Source organism: Balaenoptera borealis, assembly GCF_965194805.1.
Source record: "Balaenoptera borealis genome assembly, chromosome: 2".
Lineage (NCBI taxonomy): Eukaryota > Metazoa > Chordata > Mammalia > Artiodactyla > Balaenopteridae > Balaenoptera > Balaenoptera borealis.
The window spans coordinates 32,150,435-32,172,009 of NC_138867.1; the positions used below are offsets into that span (position 1 = coordinate 32,150,435).

The following is a 21,575-nucleotide window of genomic DNA, read 5'->3' on the forward strand; positions in this document are numbered from 1 at the left end:
ATAACGGGAAGGAAAAGTTGGCCAGGGTGAAAACCCATGTGAGAATACTTGTGATTTAATTGACTGTGAATTCCACAAAATCATTCTCAGCTCTTTGTGGAGATGGTTTAACTCTCTTCACTAAGAATCACTGATTAAAGTAAAAGAATCACTGATTAAAGTAAAAGAATTTTCTTGGCTCAATATTCCACAAAACAAACCTTTTCTAAAACTTTTTCCCTCGTTACAATGTCTGTAGAATTTCTGTTCAAATGAGTTGCCCAGATTCCAGAAATCAGCACCGTCATGTCCTTGGTCTCTGCTAGCAAGATGGGATGAGGTCTTGGGTATGGTGGGTGGGCAGCCCGAGGGCATCAGAAGCAAGGTGAGAGGAAGGGAAGCCCATAGCTCGTGGCTCCTTGTTAAAGCCTCTACTATTAACTGAAAGGAGGTAGATACCAGTGTTTGCAAACCTTTTTTTTCTTTTTTTTTTACCAGAACCTGCAAAGAGGATACAGATGTATTTTACACTGTGACCTGGATACACACAGACATACACACACACAGCTGAAAAAAGTTTCACAAAACAATACCTTTACCCCATGTATGCACTCTATTGTTTTCTATCCTCTTTCATTAATGGATAAAAATACTAGCCATGACCCACTTAAGCACGTGTTAGACCCCACCCCCTCTTCCATTCCCTTCTCTGCATGAAGGTGTGCCAACCTCCTGCCCCGCCTGCCCTGCTCTGATGACCTCCCAGCTCTGGAGATAAAGCTCCAGGTGATACCGAGTCACTCCCCACAAGGTCTGTCTCTCCTTCTTCAAGATAGAAGGAACCTCACTATTTTGGATTAATTGGCGGGAAGAGCAATCAAAATTGGTGAGTCCGCATTTCAGAGTGCTTTAAGCAAAAGCAACTTTAGTGCTCGTCATTTGAACAGGAGCCTAATCTAAACGCTTTTTTAAAAAGTGTGTGGCCTCCTTCGGGCATAACAGCCGCAGTGGTGGTAAGAATGACTATTCAACAAACATTTATTGGGCACCCTCCTGTGCAGACACTGTTTTGGGCAAGGAGGCTACATCAATGAATAAGACATATGGTTCTGCTCTCTTGGCACTAAAATTCTAGTAGAGGGAGTCATATAATAATCATAACTAACATTTATCAAGGGCCTATTTTGTACAGATTCTTTATATAAGTTTTCCCTACACTTGCAATATAGGTATTATTATCTTCTTGTCTAGGTGAAATGGAGGCTCAGAGAGGTCAAATAACAGAGAGTAGCTTATTATTTATCTGATTAATTAATAATAATAACAGCTAATGTTTCTTGAATGCTTACTATGTGCCAAGCACTATGCTAAGTGCTTTCTGTATAGAAGTCCCTTTAATGCCATGAAAACCCTGTGAGAGAGCTTTCCTTATTCCCATTCTATAGATGAGGAAACTGAGGCTTACAGAGGTCACATGGTACCAGAGCTCGAAGTGGAATCCAGGTATTCTAACCTCACGGCCGGAACTCTTAATCACTGTGCCGCCATTTTTTAGGAAGAATGTGCTTCTAAAAATGCCTGGGGTTGGCCTCAAGTAGTTTGAAATATTGTCTCTTCGATGAAATTCTGAGGCTATAACCAGCGTATTCATTGTGATGCAAAATTATGATACAGTTTTTTTTAAGAATTCTATTTTTTCGTGTTTTTTAAAAATTTATTTATTTAATTTATTTTATTTTTGGGTGCATTGGGTTTTCGTTGCTGTGCACGGGCTTTCTCTAGTTGCAGTTCTCTAATTGCGGTTCTCTAGTTGCGGTGAGCGTGGGCTACTCTTCGTTGTGGTGCACGGGCTTCTCATTGCAGTGGCTTCTCTTGTTGCGGAGCACAGGCTCTAGGCACACGGGCTTCAATAGTTGCAGCACACGGGGACTCGGTAGTTGTGGCTCATGAGCTCTAGAGCACAGGCTCAGTAGTTGTGGTGCACGGGCTTAGTTGCTCCGCGGCATGTGGGATCTTCCTGGACCAGCGCTCGAACTCGTGTCCCCTGCATTGGCAGGTGGATTCTTAACCACTGCGCCACCAGGGTAGCCCCCTATGATACAGTTCCTAACTTAACTTTTAAAGATTTGCCTTCTGTTCCAGAACCCCTACAATCATAGAACTTTTTTTTTTTCCAATCTAGTCTATAAAGAAGCCAGAAGACAATATTTCAGTGAAAAAAACCTTCGCATAGTTTTAGACAGAGATTTAAAGTGATTTGTTTCACACTCCCTCCCTCCCCCTCACTGCCTTTCCTCGGAGCTTTGTGGCTCTCCTATTCACTGTCCATTGCTGAGGGTTCCAGTGTGCCCTTGCTCCAGCAATGCGCAGCTGCTTTAGGACACAAGAGCTCATTTTTCAGTCTGTAAATATGAAGTATATTGTATTTCTAGAGCTTAACTTTCTTATTAAAAATCATTACCTTTTATTCAAATGAATACGGTACATACTAGAGCTCATCCTTGATTTCCTTGTTGTAAGTTTGCCCATCTTGAAATTCTAGGAGGGTTGAGAACAGGCGGCTTTCATTAGATGAGTGTTTGAGAAGCCCATGGTGGAGAAGGAGTATATGTAAAATAAAATAACAACTGAAACAGAACAATATTCTTGAGTCCACAGTTGCCATCCCCCCTTTTCCGTTCTTTCTGGGCTGATCCAGTGGCCCTGGAAGAACAATGAAACACCACGAGGACGAGTAGAAAGACAATTCATAACAGACGGCTTCTTCTTTAGATTTCACATTTCAAACCAGAAATAGGAGTTATTGGGGGAATAGACTGAGGCACATTAATGTATAAGACAGATTTTTAGCTGATGGGAGAATAAAATCCATGCAAATAATAGAGCCTTGGGAACTTGACATTATTTATGTTACCCTCTAATACTTGACTGAATACATATTTCATTTATCTGAGAAGTCATACCAAATATTATACCAGAAGAAATCTAATTTACAATAGATTTACAGAGTTCCATACACATATTTAGGAAACACTCCCTCCCCAACCCCACCCCAAAAACGTGAACTTGGCGCATATCTGTTGTGCTGAACTGATTACCTAAAGATTGTCTTCATAAATAAAGAGGTAAATGCATATTGACCCATTTGTATCAAGAAACTCTCTTCTCCTCCTTTCCTCTCTCTTCAAAGTGACTGCTGCCTAAAATACCCAGGTGTTTTGAAGCAAAGTCTAAATCTTTTACATTCTAGAAAATGTCTTCTTCAATCTTTCTTAGGTGCCAAACTCATTGGTAAACTTATAATAGGTTTGCAGGAATGAATGATTGATTAGTTTCTTGATGACCAGTTATTGACAGGTTGATTTTTAGAAAAGAAAGTAAGACCCATGTGCCCACAGTCAGCAAATATCCATGACCCTCCACCCTCCATTAGAACATGCTCTGGGCTGTTTTTCTAGGCATAGAGAGGAATTTGAACTGATTGATCAGCTCTCTGGCTGGTCCTTCTGGTGACCAGTGTTACTCACTTCCCCTCAAGGTGGGGAATGTCAGAGTTTTTCCACAGTTACCTCCCTTCGTGAAATTTTCTTCCAGTCAGGTGGCTCATTTCAATATTGATCTCAAAAGCAAGAAAGTTAGCATGGATAACAAGCAAATGAAATGTGGGTGACTCCTAGCTTGTCCATTAGAATTGAGGTATAGTGGAAAGGGTACTCCCTTGAGATTGTGGGTACGAATCCTGCCACTGCTGTTTACTAGCTGTGCAACACTGGGCAAGTTACTTAACATCTCTGGCCTCGTCTCTTTACCTTTAAAATGGTGTCAACAATATCTACAACATACAGTTGTCATGAAATTAGATGAATATGTGCCATTGATCAGAGGGCAAATTTGGTGAGTTAGTGAACCAGCACAAAAGTTAACTGAATATTTACAAAACATATAAACTTACAAACATGTAAGACAATATAGTATTTCTTTGGGTTTCAAGAGGATCTTAATTCTGATGACAGATTGTTTTCATAATAAAGATGTCAGGATGTCTTGAATGGGGCTGGTTTAGCTAAGCCCAGATCAAATGAAGCAAAAGGGACCAGTCAAGATCATTATCTTTACTACTTGCTCTGGAATGTGTTTCTCAAATACGTATTTAGATGAACACATAGTTGTCATAACATACTCCCGCAAGTACCTACATACCCAAGGGACCTCTTTCCCCCTCACCACAGTGCCCTTTTCTTCCATATATTTTAAAGTGACAAGGCTCAATGCAAACTTTTCCCTTCTCAAACATTTAGGGCACTTCCTACCAGAGTTCCCTTTTCTACAAAGTGATTTAGTACTTTACCCTTGTGCCCAGGCGCGTGTTATCTCTAGTGTAGAGCTTTGTCTGGAATTTCAGGAGGCTGGGGGAAGAAGATGGTCACAGTGTCTGGGTAAGAGACAGGAAGAATGACAGCTGGCTTATGTGGGGTTTCGCCTTCCAGAGCTCTTCCTCCATTTTCTTGGCTCCACCAGCATCAAGGCTATTCTCTTTCAGGCCCAGTGTTGTGACAGATCGTCCACATCCATCCTGCTGTTGCCCTGATGACAGTGTGTGGCTTTGCTTCTAGTGGTCCCTTTAGTTTTACAAGCCTGCCTCAGAGAAAAGGGGAGTGGTTAGAATTGGAAGGAGGAGAGGGGATGCTGGGGTACCCTGGGCAGAAGTGGGCAAGCAGCCCCGCTGTGGGACACCAGAACCCTTTTAGGGGAAGGACCTACATGGAGAATCGGTTAATGAAGATACTCCCACACATTCCTTCTTCCGCTGAAACAATCGGAGCTGCTGCTTTATTCTCTTTCAGAGGAACAAGGTCAATATGCAGAGGTTGGTGAGGCCTCTCATTTGACTGTTGATTCTCCTTCTGGGCTCATTGCTAAAAAATGCCTCAATGTTTGTCTTCATCTATTTCAGAATTAGAGCATATGGAGAAAATACTTTCTTATTGGTTTTCACTTTTTTTAAACTTTATTTCTTTAAAAAAAAAAAACACCTATAGACTTTGTTTCCTAGAGCCGATGGCCCTGTAGCTGTGGATTCTGGTATAATTTTCCCCATCCCTCCCCCATGGTGGGAGGGAGGGAGATTTAAGCCTCCTCCTTTGTCTGCCACGTTGGTTTCCAGTGCTCTGCCTTGACCACTTAGCGCTCTCTCTGAATAGCTATAGGTCGAGAATAGTGGGCAGGAGCGGCAGAGAAGAGTTGGCGAGAGAACGGAACAGCACCACAGAATAGAAGGCGAGAGGGAAAGAAAGCATCTCGGAGGAAGAAAATACTGCCGCCTGGTACCCCTAGCAGAGATATCCGGCCTTTTGTGCCCACACCACTCGCTCACCGAAGAATTGCAGGCTTCAGTGGTGACAAGCTCAGGCAATGATGGGAAAGAGAGTGGGCCCCTTCTGGGAGAAATGATTTCAAGCACAGGAAAGCCAAGATGTTTTGAGATATGATGGAGACCTGAGAATGAACCTGGGGGGATGGGACCACTTGGACTGAGAACAGATTAGCCCATTTTTAATGACGGTGAAGTGTTGAAGTGGCGCCACCCCCATAAGTGGGTATTAATCCTGGGTTTCAAGAAACCCAGGGCAAGGATAAAAGAAGCTACGTTCATGCATTAAAGTCAAAATTGGCCTCCTTGTTTGTGGGAACTGTAGTTGGTTTTCTCAGGGGGAGAAAGTACGTTAAATTCAGTTACACAAGATCTGGGTTCAAGTTCCCCCTTATTTGGTGTTAACTAAGACCTTAGAAAGTTACTTATTTGTTTTTTAATCTGCCTTATAAGTTGTTAAAAATAAGAACGTAGCAGGTACTAAGTGCTTATTATGAAAATTATGAATGATATGATTCAAATACACATTATACATGAAATTATAAGTTGAAGGTCATGGCTTCAGTTCCCATAGAGCTCATTACCATTGTATCAAGATTTTGGAGCAAACCCAGCGAGGTATCTGGCAATCATGGACACTATTTTTTTCAATACTTTACCTTACTCTAAATATCAATACATTAGTATGAACAGGGTCACTACCTACATGTTGAACCACTATTAGAATCTGATACTGATCATTGAAATACAATATAAACTTTTAATACGTTTATAGAATCATGATTTTAAACAGTAAAGAAAAAAGTTTGATTAACTATAATTGGATGATGCTATAATTGGATTTTAGTGTTTTAGCTGGTTTGGGGAGGAGAAAGAAGGAAGAGAAGTGAGGAAATGGTTAATGAAACAGAAGAGCCCATATTATTATTAAGATGACTTAATCTCTTGAGAGTTTTGGGTCATTTCCAATTTTTTTCCATCCCAAGAGGCATGGAGATGTGTTCCATTGGCTAGAGCAGTTAGGGAAACCTTCAAAGTCATACCTCCTCTCTCACAGGGGATAATGCCTTGCCTGAGGTAGATTTTGAAGATGTCCTAAAAATGAGGGAAAGAATGTTTCACATGAGATAAGATACTCCAGGCCTATGGGACAAGGTGGAGGAAGGCAGAGTGCAAAAATGAGAAGAACCCCACCAAAATTATTCTTTTTAAAAAATTGTGATGAGATGAGATAAAATGAAACAACAGAGAAGCTATTCGAGAACTTTGGCCTACTTTAAATGTAAATTGAAGATAAATCAGTAGGTGATTAGAATAATAGCTGAAATTTTACGTAAAAATATCCAAAAAAAGGACTCCCAAGTACATACATAAAATAATAATTCTTATAAAAGAACTTAATGGCAGTTAATCTGTGTGAGTCTGCACAGTGCTCAAAACCTGAGATATGCTTAGATTATTCTGCCAGAAATCTTTTAAGGTATCTCTTCACACACACACACACACACACACACACACACACACACACACCTCACTAATTAACACTCATAACTTCCCCAACTAGTAGCAACCTAGGAAAGAATTCGATTGTCCCTTCAAACCATCAGAGAGCCGCATGATATCAATTCTTGGGGCAGAAAATAGGTGATCACGAGTTTGCTGACACAGCTGATGCCTAGACGTTCCATGGCTTTTTCCCTTCACCTTTTGTTGATGGCCTGATTAAATTTGGTGCCAAGTTCTCATAACATGTATAAAATCCCATTGCTGGGTGGGAGAGGGTAGGGGAGTGGTGAAGGAAATGCTCTTCCTGTGACCTTCCACTGGAGAATTCCCTGAACTGATTTGCTGAAAATCTCCTTCTGTTTGCCTTCCCCAGGAATGGCGGCCCTAGATAGTAAGGCGTCAGGGAAGATGGGGATGCGAGCTGTGGTCTATTACATGACGACGACCATCATTGCCGTGGTGATTGGCATAATCGTTGTCATCATAATTCATCCTGGGAAGGGCACAAAGGAAAACATGCACAGAGAAGGCAAAATTGTACAAGTGACAGCTGCAGACGCCTTCCTGGACTTGATCAGGTACGTCCTTGCAAGCCCATCCTTTTGGGTATATTTTGACCACCCAACCCCTCTTCTTGGGGGAGCTGATCAAACCCTAGAAGAGGTATCTGACTGAACCAGTCCCGCTGGGCTTGAAATGAAGGTCACATCTTTACCTCTTTCTAACAGAAATGGAAGTAAGGGTCCGTTTTCTGATCTCATGTGAAAGAGGTGAGAAGAGCAAGGAGAAGATAAGGATTTAAGAGCCCTGCTTTTAGGATTCAGAATCTGAGCACTCAGTCATCCTCTCAGCTGTGCAGCTCACCTTGCAATATTAATAGTTCTTTTGTGTGTGTGATTTTTTTACTGAAGTATATTGCTGTACAATTACATATGTTACAGGTGTACAATATAGTGATTCACAACTTTTACAGGTTATCCTCCATTTATAGTTATTATAAAATATTGGCTTTATTCCCTGTGTTGTACAATACATCCTTGTCGCTTATTTTATACCTAATAGTTTGTACCTCTTACTCCCCTACCCCTCTATTGCCCCCTCCTTCCCTCTCCCCACTGGTAACCACTAGTTTGCTCTCTATATCTGTTCTCTATATCTATATACATCTGCTTCTTTTTTTGTTATAATCACTAATTAGTTGTATTTTTTAGATTCCACATATAAGTGATAATCATATAGTACTTGTCTCTGTCTGATTTATCTCACTTAGCATAATGCCTTTCAATAATTCTTGACCTACTTTTCTCAAGTCTTGCTCTTTAAGGCTACTTTTTGTTTTTTTTTCAAGTATAGCCTGTTCATTGGATTCTTTTAATTTGGAACTTGTGATCTGTATCATCATCCATTGTACACGACAACTTATTTCCAAAAGGGACTTTAGAGATCATCTGATCATACCTGTCCCAAGGTTTTCCTTTTGTACTATTTATGAAGATCAATAATAAAAGACTAAAGGATGGCTTCTTTAGCATTGTTTTATACACAGACCGTACACTGATTACAAATTAGCTTATCTAATACTTGAAACAGACTTGAGGATAGAATATGTTGGACACAGAACTGAGAAGTAAGCCCAAGTTTGAGCCTGGCACGTCCCTGCCTGCTCTCTCTCCACACTTGCCTTTGCATCAGTCAGTTGCTGGCAGGAAGCGTATTGCAAGCCCAAAAGGATCACTGAACGGGGTTTGCAAAGGTGTGGGCAGGGTAAAGGGAACCTAAAAGTGATGGTGAGACACTAGAGGACTAACAGCAATAGGAAGCTGTTTTGTTACCACCTGTGGCTCTGAGGACAGAAGGGAGCCGATACTGGAAGTCTGGACAGGCTGTGTCCTGAGGGAAAGGGCCCTCAGGATAGGGACTACAGCTCTAATTTGGAGGGAGGGAGCTGTTGCCCAACCTGCCAGAGGGAGAGCCGGAAGAATATATACATCCACTTCTCTCCTCCCACTGCCCTGTGATCTGTCAGCGCCTCCCACTGGACAAACCCAACAGGAAGCCAGAAGGTGAGGGGTCAGCCTCCCAGGCACAGAGCAGGTTGGAGAGTGGATGGAGAAAGGCAAATGGAAGATATCCCAGCACGGACCTCTCAATGCCCCACCTGCTTAGCATGCCTCCAGCAAGTAGCCCACCCAGGCTGTCCTCCCCAAACCTAGCCCTTTCCTCCCTTCTCTATAACGTACTTGCAGAGTGACTGGCTTACCAATCCTAGATGTTTACTCTAAAGGATTCCCCACCGACCATCTGAGAGAAACTCCTCCTAGGGACTTGAGTTCACGTGCCATCTCAAGGAATGGGTCTGTGGCCGGTAGATTCAAGAGTGATTTGGACAACAAAGGGTCTCTTCAGCAGCACCTCTCAATTCCGACCATGAGTGACTTTGTGTCATCTATATGTAAGCACAAGGCAGCCCCATGGTGCCTCCCTGAAAGCCCTTTTCAGGGAGTTAATCGCAATTATCCGAAGGTAACAAGCCACTCTGTATTATTTCATACCAAGTTGGCACCCAATGATAATGATTTTATTTAGTTCGTACAATTAATTAAGGCTTTTCACCATTTTCTTTTCAGGAACTTTACCCTGAGGGAGTTTGGATTAGGGGTATTTTATTATACTTTCTTTCTGTATAATTTCTACTCCTTGTTTAAAGAATTGGGATCTTGTCATTCTCTATCTGGTGTGTTTCTGCCCCTCCTTGCCCCAGTGACAAGTGTAAGACTAACCTGTCCCCACCCAGACACCTGGTTCGAGCGTTTATCTTGGAATCTCCTAAACTCACTTTTCTCTCAGGGTTTGTAGAAACAGACCCATAGAGCATAGATGGGAAGGACAAAGAAACTGGATGGTCTAGGCCAGCGATCCCCAACTTTTTGGCACCAGGGACCAGTTTCGTGGAAGACAGTTTTTCCACGGATGGGGGCTGGGGAGTGGGGATAGTTCAGGCAGTAATGCGAGCGATGGGGAGCGGCAGGTGAAGCTTTGCTGGCTAGCCTGCCGCTCACCTCCTGCCCCACAGCCCGGTGGCTGGGGACCCCTGGTCTAGGCAGTAGGAAGAGACAAGAGTTTATAACCTTAAAATCTGATTGATGACATACACCTGCTGGAATCTCAGACTCTCCAGCTGCCTGGGTCATGTCTCCTTCTCCCGAAGTCTTTAGTCTTGGAGCCCTAGTGATAGTTTAATCCAATCTCCTCTTTAACAGCTGAGTCAATTGAGACCTACATGGGTGCCATGAATTAGCCAAGGTCATACAGCTGGCTAGAGATTCCCCAGCGAGAGTGTTGCCTCTTACTTCTTCCCCACCATGAACACAAACGCTGCACTGAGGCAGTAACAAACCCTGCCACATGGGCCTCAAGTTCAAGTTTTGTGGGCCATCTCCCTGTTGGTCACCAAAGAGCCTTAGAAGCTCTAGCAATTCAGAGTCAATATCTCATCCCCCAGAGGGCCTTTGGGAGGACTCTGTGGAGAACAGTCTGACCATGACATTTGATTGCGAACACTTGGTCCTTGAACACATGGCATGATACCAAAATGGCCATTATTGAATAATACCTCAGTTAACCAGAATGCTTATGATAAAAGGCATTTCCATTCTCGCTTGGGTTTTTCCTAGGAGCAGGGTTTGATGTTGGAATAAAAAAATCCCATTGTCTGACAAAAGGACAGATGAGTTGAATTTGGGACTTCCTTGAAAAATATGAACTACATGGGCCACGCTGAGGGATGACCCATGTCCCATTTCATAAGATCCACCAAAATCTTTCTCTTTTTCCATTTGCTGCTTATTTCAGTGCAATCTTTACCTTAGACACAATGAAAAAGTATTTAAGGAACTGATTTATTATTTGGGAATTTTTCAAGTGACCATTATTTTCTTTACAGGAATATGTTCCCTCCAAATCTGGTGGAAGCTTGCTTTAAACAGGTAAACACAGCCACTAATTCACCTTTAAAATTCCTCTTTGGTGTACCAAACAGAGTAGGGTTCTCTTTTTAATTTAATTTAATTTTTTCCCATTTCTCTGTAGTAAGAAACACTTCTCTTGCCAAGCAGATGGAAAGCACTAGAGTTTTCTGGGGAATTGGGAGAGGAGGGGGGGTGGTCTTCCCTGTACTGAAGGCTTTATTAGTTGCCAGACACTATATGTCTTGCATACAAATGACTCATTAAGTCTCTGTTAATTATTAAGAAGGCTAATCAGGAGACTCTCTCTCCTCTCCTCCATAGCCCATACACAAAAGCTCACCAAGCAAGCAAACTCCAGTATAAGATATATTTACAACTCGCTTTAAAGATTAGGGAGATTATTCAAGTTTCTGGGTTTGATTTTAAAAATCAATGGGTTGTTTTTTTCAAAGTCTACTAAGGGCCTTATAGATTCTAAAGGAGGAACCACATCAGAAAGCACTGCCACCATCATGTACTGAATGTCCGCTCTGTACCAAGCACTAATGTTATATTTACTCTTCACATAGATATGATGGGTATCACTGTCTTCATTTCATTGATGAGACAACTTATCTATGATAATTCAGAGAGGTTATGTAGTAGGTGTAAGATTTCACAAGTAGTAAATGGCAGACCTGAATTCAAATCCATTGTGTTGATTTCAAATTCCATCCTCTTTCTGCTTCTACATTCTGTTCTGCTTCCCAGGAAGGGGTATCCAGGCTGATGAGACCCCTAGCAGGAGGCCATAGTGAAATCCAGTTCCCTTTAGCCCCAAATCCAAGCAACTCTTGGCTCTCTGTGTTGAAGACACAAATACATTTTACTATTAGGGGATAAAATTAGTAAAGTTCATTCTAACCTCACCTGAACAAAAAAGCTTTGTTGCCCAAGATACTAAAAGGGAAACAATTAGACATTCTAGTTGTTAAATTATAGCTCCCAAACATTTCTCCAGATGGTGTCACTTCACCCTTGTTGTAATTCCCTAACCCTTGTGCTTGGGATCTGTAAAACAAACAAAATCAAACCCCAAACTCATGGAGGACCAAGTTTTACACTCTTTGCTTTTTTCCCTTTTAAAAATTTGTATTGACCATTTTTAATAGGTAATGCATGTGCACACTGCAAAATTCAAACAAAATTCCTTCTTTATTTAAAAAAATAAAAGCCTGCGAGGGCAAAATCTAACTCTCTTTATTCAAAACAACTGTAATCATAAATAATAAACCCCTTTCAACCCAACCAGCCAACCCCAGCACCATGGAGTTGACTATTCCAGTTAGTCAGCTGGCACTAGGTGACATCAAAAATGCTGATGTCTAGCAACGCTGGGAAAAGTGCTGACTCATGAAGATTTATTGTATTTGGTTTTGGATTGCATTTACAGGATTTTGAAAGGGAAGCAAATGTATCATCCCAGATCTATTTGTCTTAGATCAGAATGCAAATGAGGTTGCAATTTCGGTGTAGGCTGCAAACTGTGTCTAAGGGGAAAGAGTTGGAGGTGTAGGAAAGGCTAATTGGGATTGAAAATTCACCCTAGACAATCCGTAAAATGCATAAGCACCCCAGTAGAATAGAGATTTGAGAGCTGACTGACAAAAAGGTATCACTTTCTTTGTTAAAATTATGAGCAGTGCCACTGATTGTTTAGGGAATATGTCTACAGTATTGACAGCTGGCCATGTCCTTGTTTGGGAATAGTGCTTTCCCACTGGACAAAAAAGTCTCCCATTTACTCTTGGTAGAGAAATGGCCCAACACTCATGTACACCTGTGCTTTCTTCACCTAGACTCTAGATCCAGTCAACATCCATAGATTATTATTCTCTCTGGTGCTTTACTCCCATCAATGTGAAGGCCAGAAATTCTGCTCTTGTTAAAATCATAGAGAGATGGGCTTAATTGTTTCAAATGGCCACAGTAATACACTCAGCATCTTCTGTCTGGGGCATCTATGCAGAAGCTATGGGGAAAGAGGAGACTTTTCTATAGACTTGAGAACTGGGTTGTCATCCTCAAGTATTATTCACGCAACTATTCTTAAGAACTAATACTCTCAGGAATACTTTGAAGAATGTTGTTTTGGGGATTTTAAATTGTTTAATATTCACTGGTCTCCAACTAAGTCTAGTCCCTGAAGGGCTTTGTTATTGAGCACCACCAGCCAACATTAGTATAGTGCTTTAAAATTTACCAGATGTTCTCATATATTCTGTTTAATTTGATCATTACAACAACACTATGAGGTAGAACCAGCACAGTTATCCCTGTTTCACAGCTGTGGAATATGAACAAAGGGATGTTAGGTGATTTGTCCATGATCCCCTAACATGAACCCATAGAAGGTAAAGGGATTATTGTGAATATTTGAATTTATAGTCATTTTATTAGGGTTTCAGAAAAAAGCAGAAGCACATGTATCTGTTTACTCCATCTTCAACCTCTTTCCTATTATGGTTTGTTGTGTATTTGAGTGTGTGTGTGTGTTTGTCTGTGCTGAGGAAGTAGTAGAGGTTTGTCACAGATTAGGTAGATGATAAGTAAATAGATAGAAGATAAATAGATAGATGATAGACAGACAGGGTAGATAGATACTTTGTATAACGCTTTTCTCTGAATTTGGGGTAATGTATATCATTATAGAAAATCCGAGCAAAAAGTACAAAAGAAGAAAACAAAAATTACTTTTAATCCCTGTTGTGCCTTTTCTTTTTAAGTTTAAAACCAACTATGAGAAGAGAAGCTTTAAAGTGCCCATCCAGTCCAATGAAACACTTGTGGGTGCCGTGATAAATAATGTGTCAGAGGCCATGGAGACTCTGACGAGGATCACAGAGGAGTTAGTCCCAGTGCCAGGGTCTGTGAATGGGGTCAATGCCCTGGGACTAGTTGTCTTCTCCATGTGCTTCGGATTTGTGATTGGAAACATGAAGGAGCAGGGCCAGGCCCTGAGAGAGTTCTTTGATTCTCTTAACGAAGCCATCATGAGATTGGTAGCAGTGATAATGTGGTATGTATTTCCATTTGCTATGTATGCTATCTAGAAGATGCTTATTGCCATCAACTTGTGTTCTGTACTGAGGAAGATGCCACCAGGCAGGATGGCCAATTGCAATGATCTCATTCGGGTAAGCACAAGAAAATCAGTAACTTTCTGGGCTGGTAGTGGCCTTGAACATATCTGCAAGCCTGTCTGCATAAGTTTGCTTCCTTGTTTTTGAAAGGTGTCAACTCCCTTACTCCAGCACTGATGGGATCCCACTCCTCATTCCTCCATTTGATAACTAATTAGTTATTCATTCAATACTATTTATTGATTGTCTCCTATATACCAAGTATTTAATGCCAGGTACTATGGGTATAGCAATGAAGAAAACAGACAAGGATGTCCTGGATCTTACATTCTCTTTTTTTTTTTAATCTTTTCCATTACAGTTTATGACAAGATATTGAATATAGTTCCCTGTGCTATGCAGTAAGACCTTGTGTGGATCTTACATTCTTAAACAAACAAACAAATCATCCATGTGCTTTAGTCACAAGTGCTATGGAAAAAAATAATAATAAAATAAAACATGAGGTTTTCTTTCACGTAATATGATGTGATGTGATAAAAAGTGAATGGGGCAGAGGCTTAAAATTTGCCTTGGATGGGACGGAAAGGCCTCTGAGGAGGTGGGTGATCAGCAGAAGCTAGCCATGCAAAGTACTGAGAGAAGAGCATTCCCAGGAGAGGGAAAAGCCCCTAGACCATCAGAAAAACCAAGCTCTCCTCGCCTCCATTTCAGTCCTAAGAAAGAAGTGTAAATGGCCATTCTGCATCCAGCCTGAAGGACTCATGGGAAGTATTATAGAAGGCCAAGCCACAATTTATAACACAACTTCCTTCAAAGAAAGTTGAGAGCAGGAGACAAAGGAAAAGACTAAATCCACAGAGGAACACTGGCCTTGGAAAGTAAACTCTCCCCAGCAGGGAGAGAACCCTGTGATTGGTTTAAGCCTCCTGTGAGGGTTGCTTTCCCTTTTTCCTTTGTTTTAAATCCAGACTCCCTCTTGGCACCTGAGGCAGGAAGACATCCATTTCTAAGAAAAGCCCTCACCATCATGATTAAAAATATCTTTTGTCTTTATTGCCCCCAAAGCCCAGAGAAATCCATTTTTCAGGAGTTTGTTCAAGATGGATATGAACTTGGGGGCACAAAGATGATCAGAATGTCATCTCCCCAGGAGTCCCCATTGAAATGCTGGGGGCCCTCCTTGGAAATCTTGGCAGAGCTGAAAGTGGACATTTATCTTCATATTATTAAAATGCCTCCACCTTTCACCTCTTTTATGAAAGAAGCCTATTCAAGGCTGCTGAATGAACCTCACATGTAGCTTTTCTAGCTGTACGTTTGCCTGCACATTCAACATTGTGTTATTACATTTCTGAAAACAGGTACTCTTATAATTTCCTGGCCTGTGTTTTTAAAGGAGTTTTAAAAGAACCATTGTATTTTTCAATATGAAATAAGTCCTCCATAGTTCCCAGCAGACCCTTCTCCTGAAGGATGATCAGCTTCTCTGTTTTGGGTAATGTGAGTTGGGTTGTAGTTTACAGCACACGTCGGACAAAGAGAGTGGGGCCTTGATTCAATGTGTACAAGACATTTCATGTCTCCGTTGTTCATTCTTTCAAGTCTACAGGCGAAAGATCACAAATGGCAGTAGCAGCCTGTGGGTAATAATTGCTTAACTAGAACACCCATAACCTGATTGTGGTAGTACAAACATGCATGTTATTAAATTTGATAGCTCTGAATTTATTTTATGATTGTCTTCTACTTATGGCAAATGATGCTAGCTTTTCATTTGCATTGTAACATACAATTTCCTCTTATCATACATTTATTTAAATTTAAAAAGATTAATACTAAGTAATATTGTAAGTAGTGTGTAATATGGGAAAAACTAATAAAAGTTGTCCTTGATTAAGAGAGCTGTCTGCAAATCTAAAACACTGCAATGCCATCGTGTGCATCTTGCTTTAGCTTGGGAGTCAAGCTCCAAGGTAGGAAATGCTCCCAGAAGTCTGGATATTGGTTCACTGGATTCTGACTGTTCAGAGTACTTAGCAGGGGAGCAGGAGACAGCAGGATGGGATGTGGGGTGGGGGGGGGGGTGGATGGCATCTGAGGACCCCCAAAGTGACCCAGGTGTGGTGAAATGACAGGTATTTAGGAAAAAAAGAGGTGAGTAACAAAACCTCTGAACCTGCCTTTTTTTCCTGGTTTAGGAGAAAAAAAGAATTGTGACCTAGAGAAATTCTGAGTGAGAGGAAAGCCTAATTATGCACTAGTTATATTTAAATTTATATTTTAAAAAAGAAAAGAAAGACGTTCACAGTTTCTGCAAGTCCTCATAGTATTCTGCGCAGAAAAGTTTGGAAGTCAACTCTCTGACTTTTTCTTATCACTTGGTAATTTCTGTGGAATAGCTTGTTGGAAATCAGACTTCCAACTGTGCGTGTGTTGCTTCTACATAGGTACGCCCCTCTGGGCATCCTCTTCCTGATTGCAGGGAAAATTGTTGAGATGGAAGACATGGGAGTCATTGGCGGGCAGCTTGCCATGTACACAGTGACAGTCATCGTGGGCTTACTCATCCATGCCGTCATTGTCCTGCCCCTCCTCTACTTCTTGGTAACGCGGAAAAACCCCTGGGTTTTCATCGGCGGGTTGCTGCAAGCGCTCATCACGGCTCTGGGAACCTCCTCCAGGTACGCATATATCCGTGGCTTATTTCTATCAGAAAATGTATCTCAAACTTTACTTTGAACCAGAACCTTCAGATTGAGGGGCGGGAGTGTGTTTTTCCAGGTTTTAAATGTCCAGACGTAGGAATTGGCTTTTTGACTCCAATGCTAGTCAGACCTAGTTGGGATTCAAAGACTAGCTGGCTATATACCCTTTCAGGGGACAAAATGGAAATCAGCTATCCTTTCCTGTTGTCATCTTCCTCGTCCAGTTGCCATTTGCCTAAGGGAGAGATGGCCGAGCCTTGGCACAGGCTCTTGTTGGGGGGTGGGGAGTAATCACAAGTGATGCCTCACAGTGGAACCCAGAAGCAGGGGAGCTGCCAAATGACCCAGTGAGGGGACCCACTGTCCCTAGCCCTGCTCCCCTATTTATACTAGTGCTGACTTAGTTCCCTTTCACTTAGGATGTGGGGAAGGAAGGAACTCTCTGTCCAAAATACCAAAACGGACAGGCACAGTCTGAGCTGTGAGGATGGTCAGCTGACATGTCCTGTTTTACTGTGCTCAGCTCTGCCACCCTACCCATCACCTTCAAGTGCCTGGAAGAGAACAATGGCGTGGACAAACGTGTCACCAGATTCGTGCTCCCAGTAGGGGCCACCATTAACATGGATGGGACTGCCCTCTATGAGGCTTTGGCTGCCATTTTCATTGCTCAAGTTAACAACTTCGACCTGAACTTTGGACAGATTATTACAATCAGGTACAAGGGACATTCTATACGACCTTTTCTTAAGAACGACATTAAATGATGAGTGGTGATCAGGGCTTGAGTGAAGAAACTGGGAGAGGGGACTCTTCATAGGAATAGTGTTATTTTTGATATTGAGAGATTTTTATTTTTTTTAAACTACAGATGTGCATATTTATAAATAATGAATTTCTAATAATACAGAAATGTATAAAGTAAAAAGTGAAACTTGTCTGCCACCATCACTCCTCATCTTTCTATAGGTGACCAGGGTTACTGTTTGGTATACAAAGACCTTTTCCAATGCACAGACATACACACTTTTTTTTTTTTAATTAATGGAATCATACCATACATACTGCTTGCCACTTGATTGATTTACTCATCCGTATACCATCTATAAACATATCCAGCTCTTTCTTTTTAAAATCTGTACAATACATAGTATGGATATTTCTCTTTTTAAAAAATGTTAAACTTCAATAAAAGGCCTTGAAATTTTAGCTTTTATTATTCATTAGCTTTTATTGAAAAAATTAGAAAATAAAAATACATTTGAAAAACTGGATTAACATTTTCTCTTGGGTTAATTTTTAGACAGTATATATGACAGAGCACACTGACAAACAGGTTGAGAATTTTCCTTTTGTGGACTATTTTTAAACTATTATTTGAGCTGTCTAGTGAAAGGTAATTTTCCCTCTCCTACCTTCCGCTAATCTCTTAGTTTCCTTCTCCAGAGGCAACCACTGTTGCTTGCTAGTTTCTTTTGTATCCTTCTGGAGACAGTTCAGGCATATCCATGTGCACATGTGAATATCGTCCCTTCTTTTTGCTTAATGAAAGTCATCGTGCACAACAGACCAATGAGTATAATGGAGACAAAATCTCACAATCCAGATCAGACCCTGCACACGTGTGTGTGTGTGTGTGTGTGTGTGTGTGTGTGTTTTAATTATTATTAACAATTTAATTTGGAAATCAAAATAAATCAGTTTTTTCACAACATTTTGATTATAAATTGTCTTACACATAGGAAAGTTGAAAGAATATTACAACACACATCTTCTACCTAGAACCAACAATTGTTAACATTTTGCCATTTTTGCTTCTTTCCCACCTCTCCCCGCCTTCATGACACTTCATTGTACATAGTTCAGCATGCATCACCTAAGAATAAGGATAGTTTTCTACATAACCACAATAGTAAGATTCTTAAAAAAACTTCTGGAATATCCAGCCTATATTCAAATTTCCCCAGTTGTTTCAAAATATCTTGTATAGCTTTTTCCCCAGACTAGGATCAAATCCAGGTTTATGGCTTGTATTTGGTTTTTATGTCACTTTAGTCTTTTTAAATCTCTATCAGTTCCCTCACATTTGTGTGTGTATGTCTATCTATGTTTATTTAGAAATAATTTATGTCAGACTCTGTATACATATTTTGTACTATCGGGAAATGATAATAGTTGTAGGATGCATTGGGATTAAAAAAAGATGGGGCTGATCGTGGCCAGAGGTTCTGGGAGCCCCAGGCCCAGTCTAGCTAAACTGGGGCTGGGATCTCAATATCTCCGTTCAGTATAACCTATTCTTGGGCATACCTTGACATACTGGTTGAAAAACCCTGTGTTATGAAAAGGTTTCAGTTGCGTGTGTCAGAGTTAAAAATAATAATAACAATTACAGTGCCTTCAACAAGATAGAACTGTACTTTTCTCTCATGTGGAGCAGCTCCACCCCACAAAGCCCTCCAGGCTGGTAGGTGTTCTACAGTGTAAGGGACCAAAACTTGTGGTTCCATCATCCCCGGGGTATCACCCTCATCCAGGTGGTCCAGGATGGCTCAACATCACCTCCAAATTTTAGCCAGTGGGAGGAGGAGGAATGGCACAACCTGCAATTTGCTTGATCACTTTCACCTATGTCTTTTTTTTTTTATTATTATTATTATTTTTAATTTTTGGCTGTGTTGGGTCTTCGTTACTGTGCGTGGGTTTTCTCTAGTTGCAGTGAGCGGGGTCTACTCTTCATTGCAGTGCGCAGGCTTCTCATTGCAGTGGCTTCTCTTGTTGCAGAGCACAGGCTCTAGGCGTGCAGGCTTCAGTAGTTGTAGCACGTGGGCTCAGTAGTTGTGGCTTGCGGGCTCTAGAGCACAGGCTCAGTAGTAATGGCACAGGGGCTTAGTTGCTCCGTGGCATGTGGGATCTTCCCCGGCCAGGGCTCGAACCTGTGTCCCTTGCATTGGCAGGCAGATTCTTAACCAGTGCACCACCAGGGAAGCCCCTCACCTATGTTTTATTGGCCAGAACTTAGTTTAAGCTCCAAGCAGGGCTGGGAAATATAGTTTCATTGTGGGCGGCCATACACCAGCTAAACATTCTAGTACTGTACAAGGGGAACAATGCGGGGGAACCATGAAGAGTCTCTTCCACAGACTTATTACTTTATGAATATCACTTTATATCTAGGTAATACTTTATTGTTCAGAAAACATTTTCACATTCTCACATAAGCCTATCAAATAGATATTTAACAAACTGAGTCCCAGACAGTTTATGTGCCCTACAAATGAGGTTCACACTGCCTCCATAAAAAATATTGCTAGTGCTACAGAACCTTGTTCATAAATCATTTTGTTTTTGAATTAATAAATTTGATTTTTTTTCTGACCCCAGTAACCATACAAGTTCAGTATCTTTACAATCCTCTGCTTGGATAAGGGAATTATTAGAAACAAATTGTTATTGTAACTGTGCAGTATTTTAGACCTTACAAAATACTTCCAGGTACATGAAAAAGTATATAGGCACAAGTTTCGTCATTTAGAAACAGCTGTAAGAACAGGACCAACTTCCTAAGGGTTGTTGTGAGAAATAAATGAGGTAAGCCATGCTTAACAAATCAGGAGGCACGTAATAGGCATTTGATAAATATTAGTTAATATGATTATTAGCTCAATGGGTTTTACACAATCTCACTTACAGTTTTCTAAAGCACATCCTCTTATGTTAACTTGGCAAGTCAGACATCGCCCCTGTGCATGTTTTACAGGGTCTGCTCTCTATCTGGGGAGATTTAAACAAATGTTTTCTGTTTGGGGACTTCCTCTAACAGTATCACAGCCACGGCTGCCAGTATCGGGGCAGCTGGGATTCCTCAGGCGGGCCTGGTCACCATGGTCATCGTGCTGACATCTGTGGGCCTGCCCACCGACGACATCACGCTCATCATCGCAGTGGACTGGTTCCTGTGAGTACGCTGAGACTGCATTCGGCTTGCTGTCGTGGGGCTCTCCTCTGTCATCCTAGGGCACCAGGCAGCCTGGCACCCCTGCCAAAGGGCTCCATGAAGAGGGGAGGCTTGGCCTGTAATTAAATTGTCCTCCCTGCCTGATCCCTGCCGTTATCTGGCCACCAAGCCCCAGGCGCCATGCACACTCTCCCTATCAGCCTGCAGGGCACATCTGGTTGCTACGCTTCTCACTCTATAAAACCATTCGGGGATTGGGAAACCCGTTGTCTACAAAGCCAACATAAATCAGCAAAGCCATTTCTGAATTGCACAACACATCCCCATGGTGGCTGGGACCGAACAGCGGGCCTCCCAGGCTGGCTCAGGCTTTCTTCTTGCGCTTCCCATTCCAATGGCGTAATACGGTGCAGATGTTCCCATCTGACCCCAACAGCGAGTGGGGCAGCTGTGCAGACAGTGGGAAGAGAGCTGGCGTCATTGAGTGGAATTGATTTTTGGCTCTGGGGAAAGTTTCAAGAAAAGCACCCTCAGACCCTAACCTCTAGGACCCACCCCTCTGCCCTTTTCCCGTCACCCTTCCAGCTAACATTGTCTGCCTCTTTTCTTTTCCTTGCATTTACAATTGCTCCCCAGGATGCCCAAGGTGACAGCCTAGAAGGACACAGTAGGTGTTGGAGTCTACACAGACTCCATGAGGTAGATCTAATGACCACAAAGAGTTCAGTGTCCTCAAGGCACAATAAGTGGGGGAAAGATAATTAATTGAGAGCGTGAGTTCCACGGTCACTTGGATCTGGGTTTGTGTCCTGCGCCTGTGTGACACTGGCCAGGTTACGCAGCCACTCTAGTTTCCTTCTCTGCAGAATGAAGACAATAATGTCGTCTACCTCCCGGTGGTGCTGTGAGGATTAAATGCATTGACACATGGAAAGCATTCAGCTCACTGTCTGGCCCACAGTC

The 21,575-nt window shown here is 41.8% G+C and overlaps 1 protein-coding gene across 1 annotated transcript in view; it reads left to right on the forward strand.

The window, feature by feature from the left end:
* SLC1A3 (solute carrier family 1 member 3) overlaps positions 1-21,575 on the forward strand; it is a 74,741-nt gene that overhangs the window by 49,830 nt on the left and 3,336 nt on the right. Inside the window, exons 4-9 of the mRNA XM_082382366.1 lie at positions 7,230-7,434; positions 10,800-10,842; positions 13,590-13,882; positions 16,397-16,630; positions 17,178-17,372; positions 20,478-20,612. Coding sequence (XP_082238492.1) covers positions 7,230-7,434; positions 10,800-10,842; positions 13,590-13,882; positions 16,397-16,630; positions 17,178-17,372; positions 20,478-20,612 — 1,105 coding nt within the window. The remainder of the gene's footprint in view (positions 1-7,229; positions 7,435-10,799; positions 10,843-13,589; positions 13,883-16,396; positions 16,631-17,177; positions 17,373-20,477; positions 20,613-21,575) is intronic.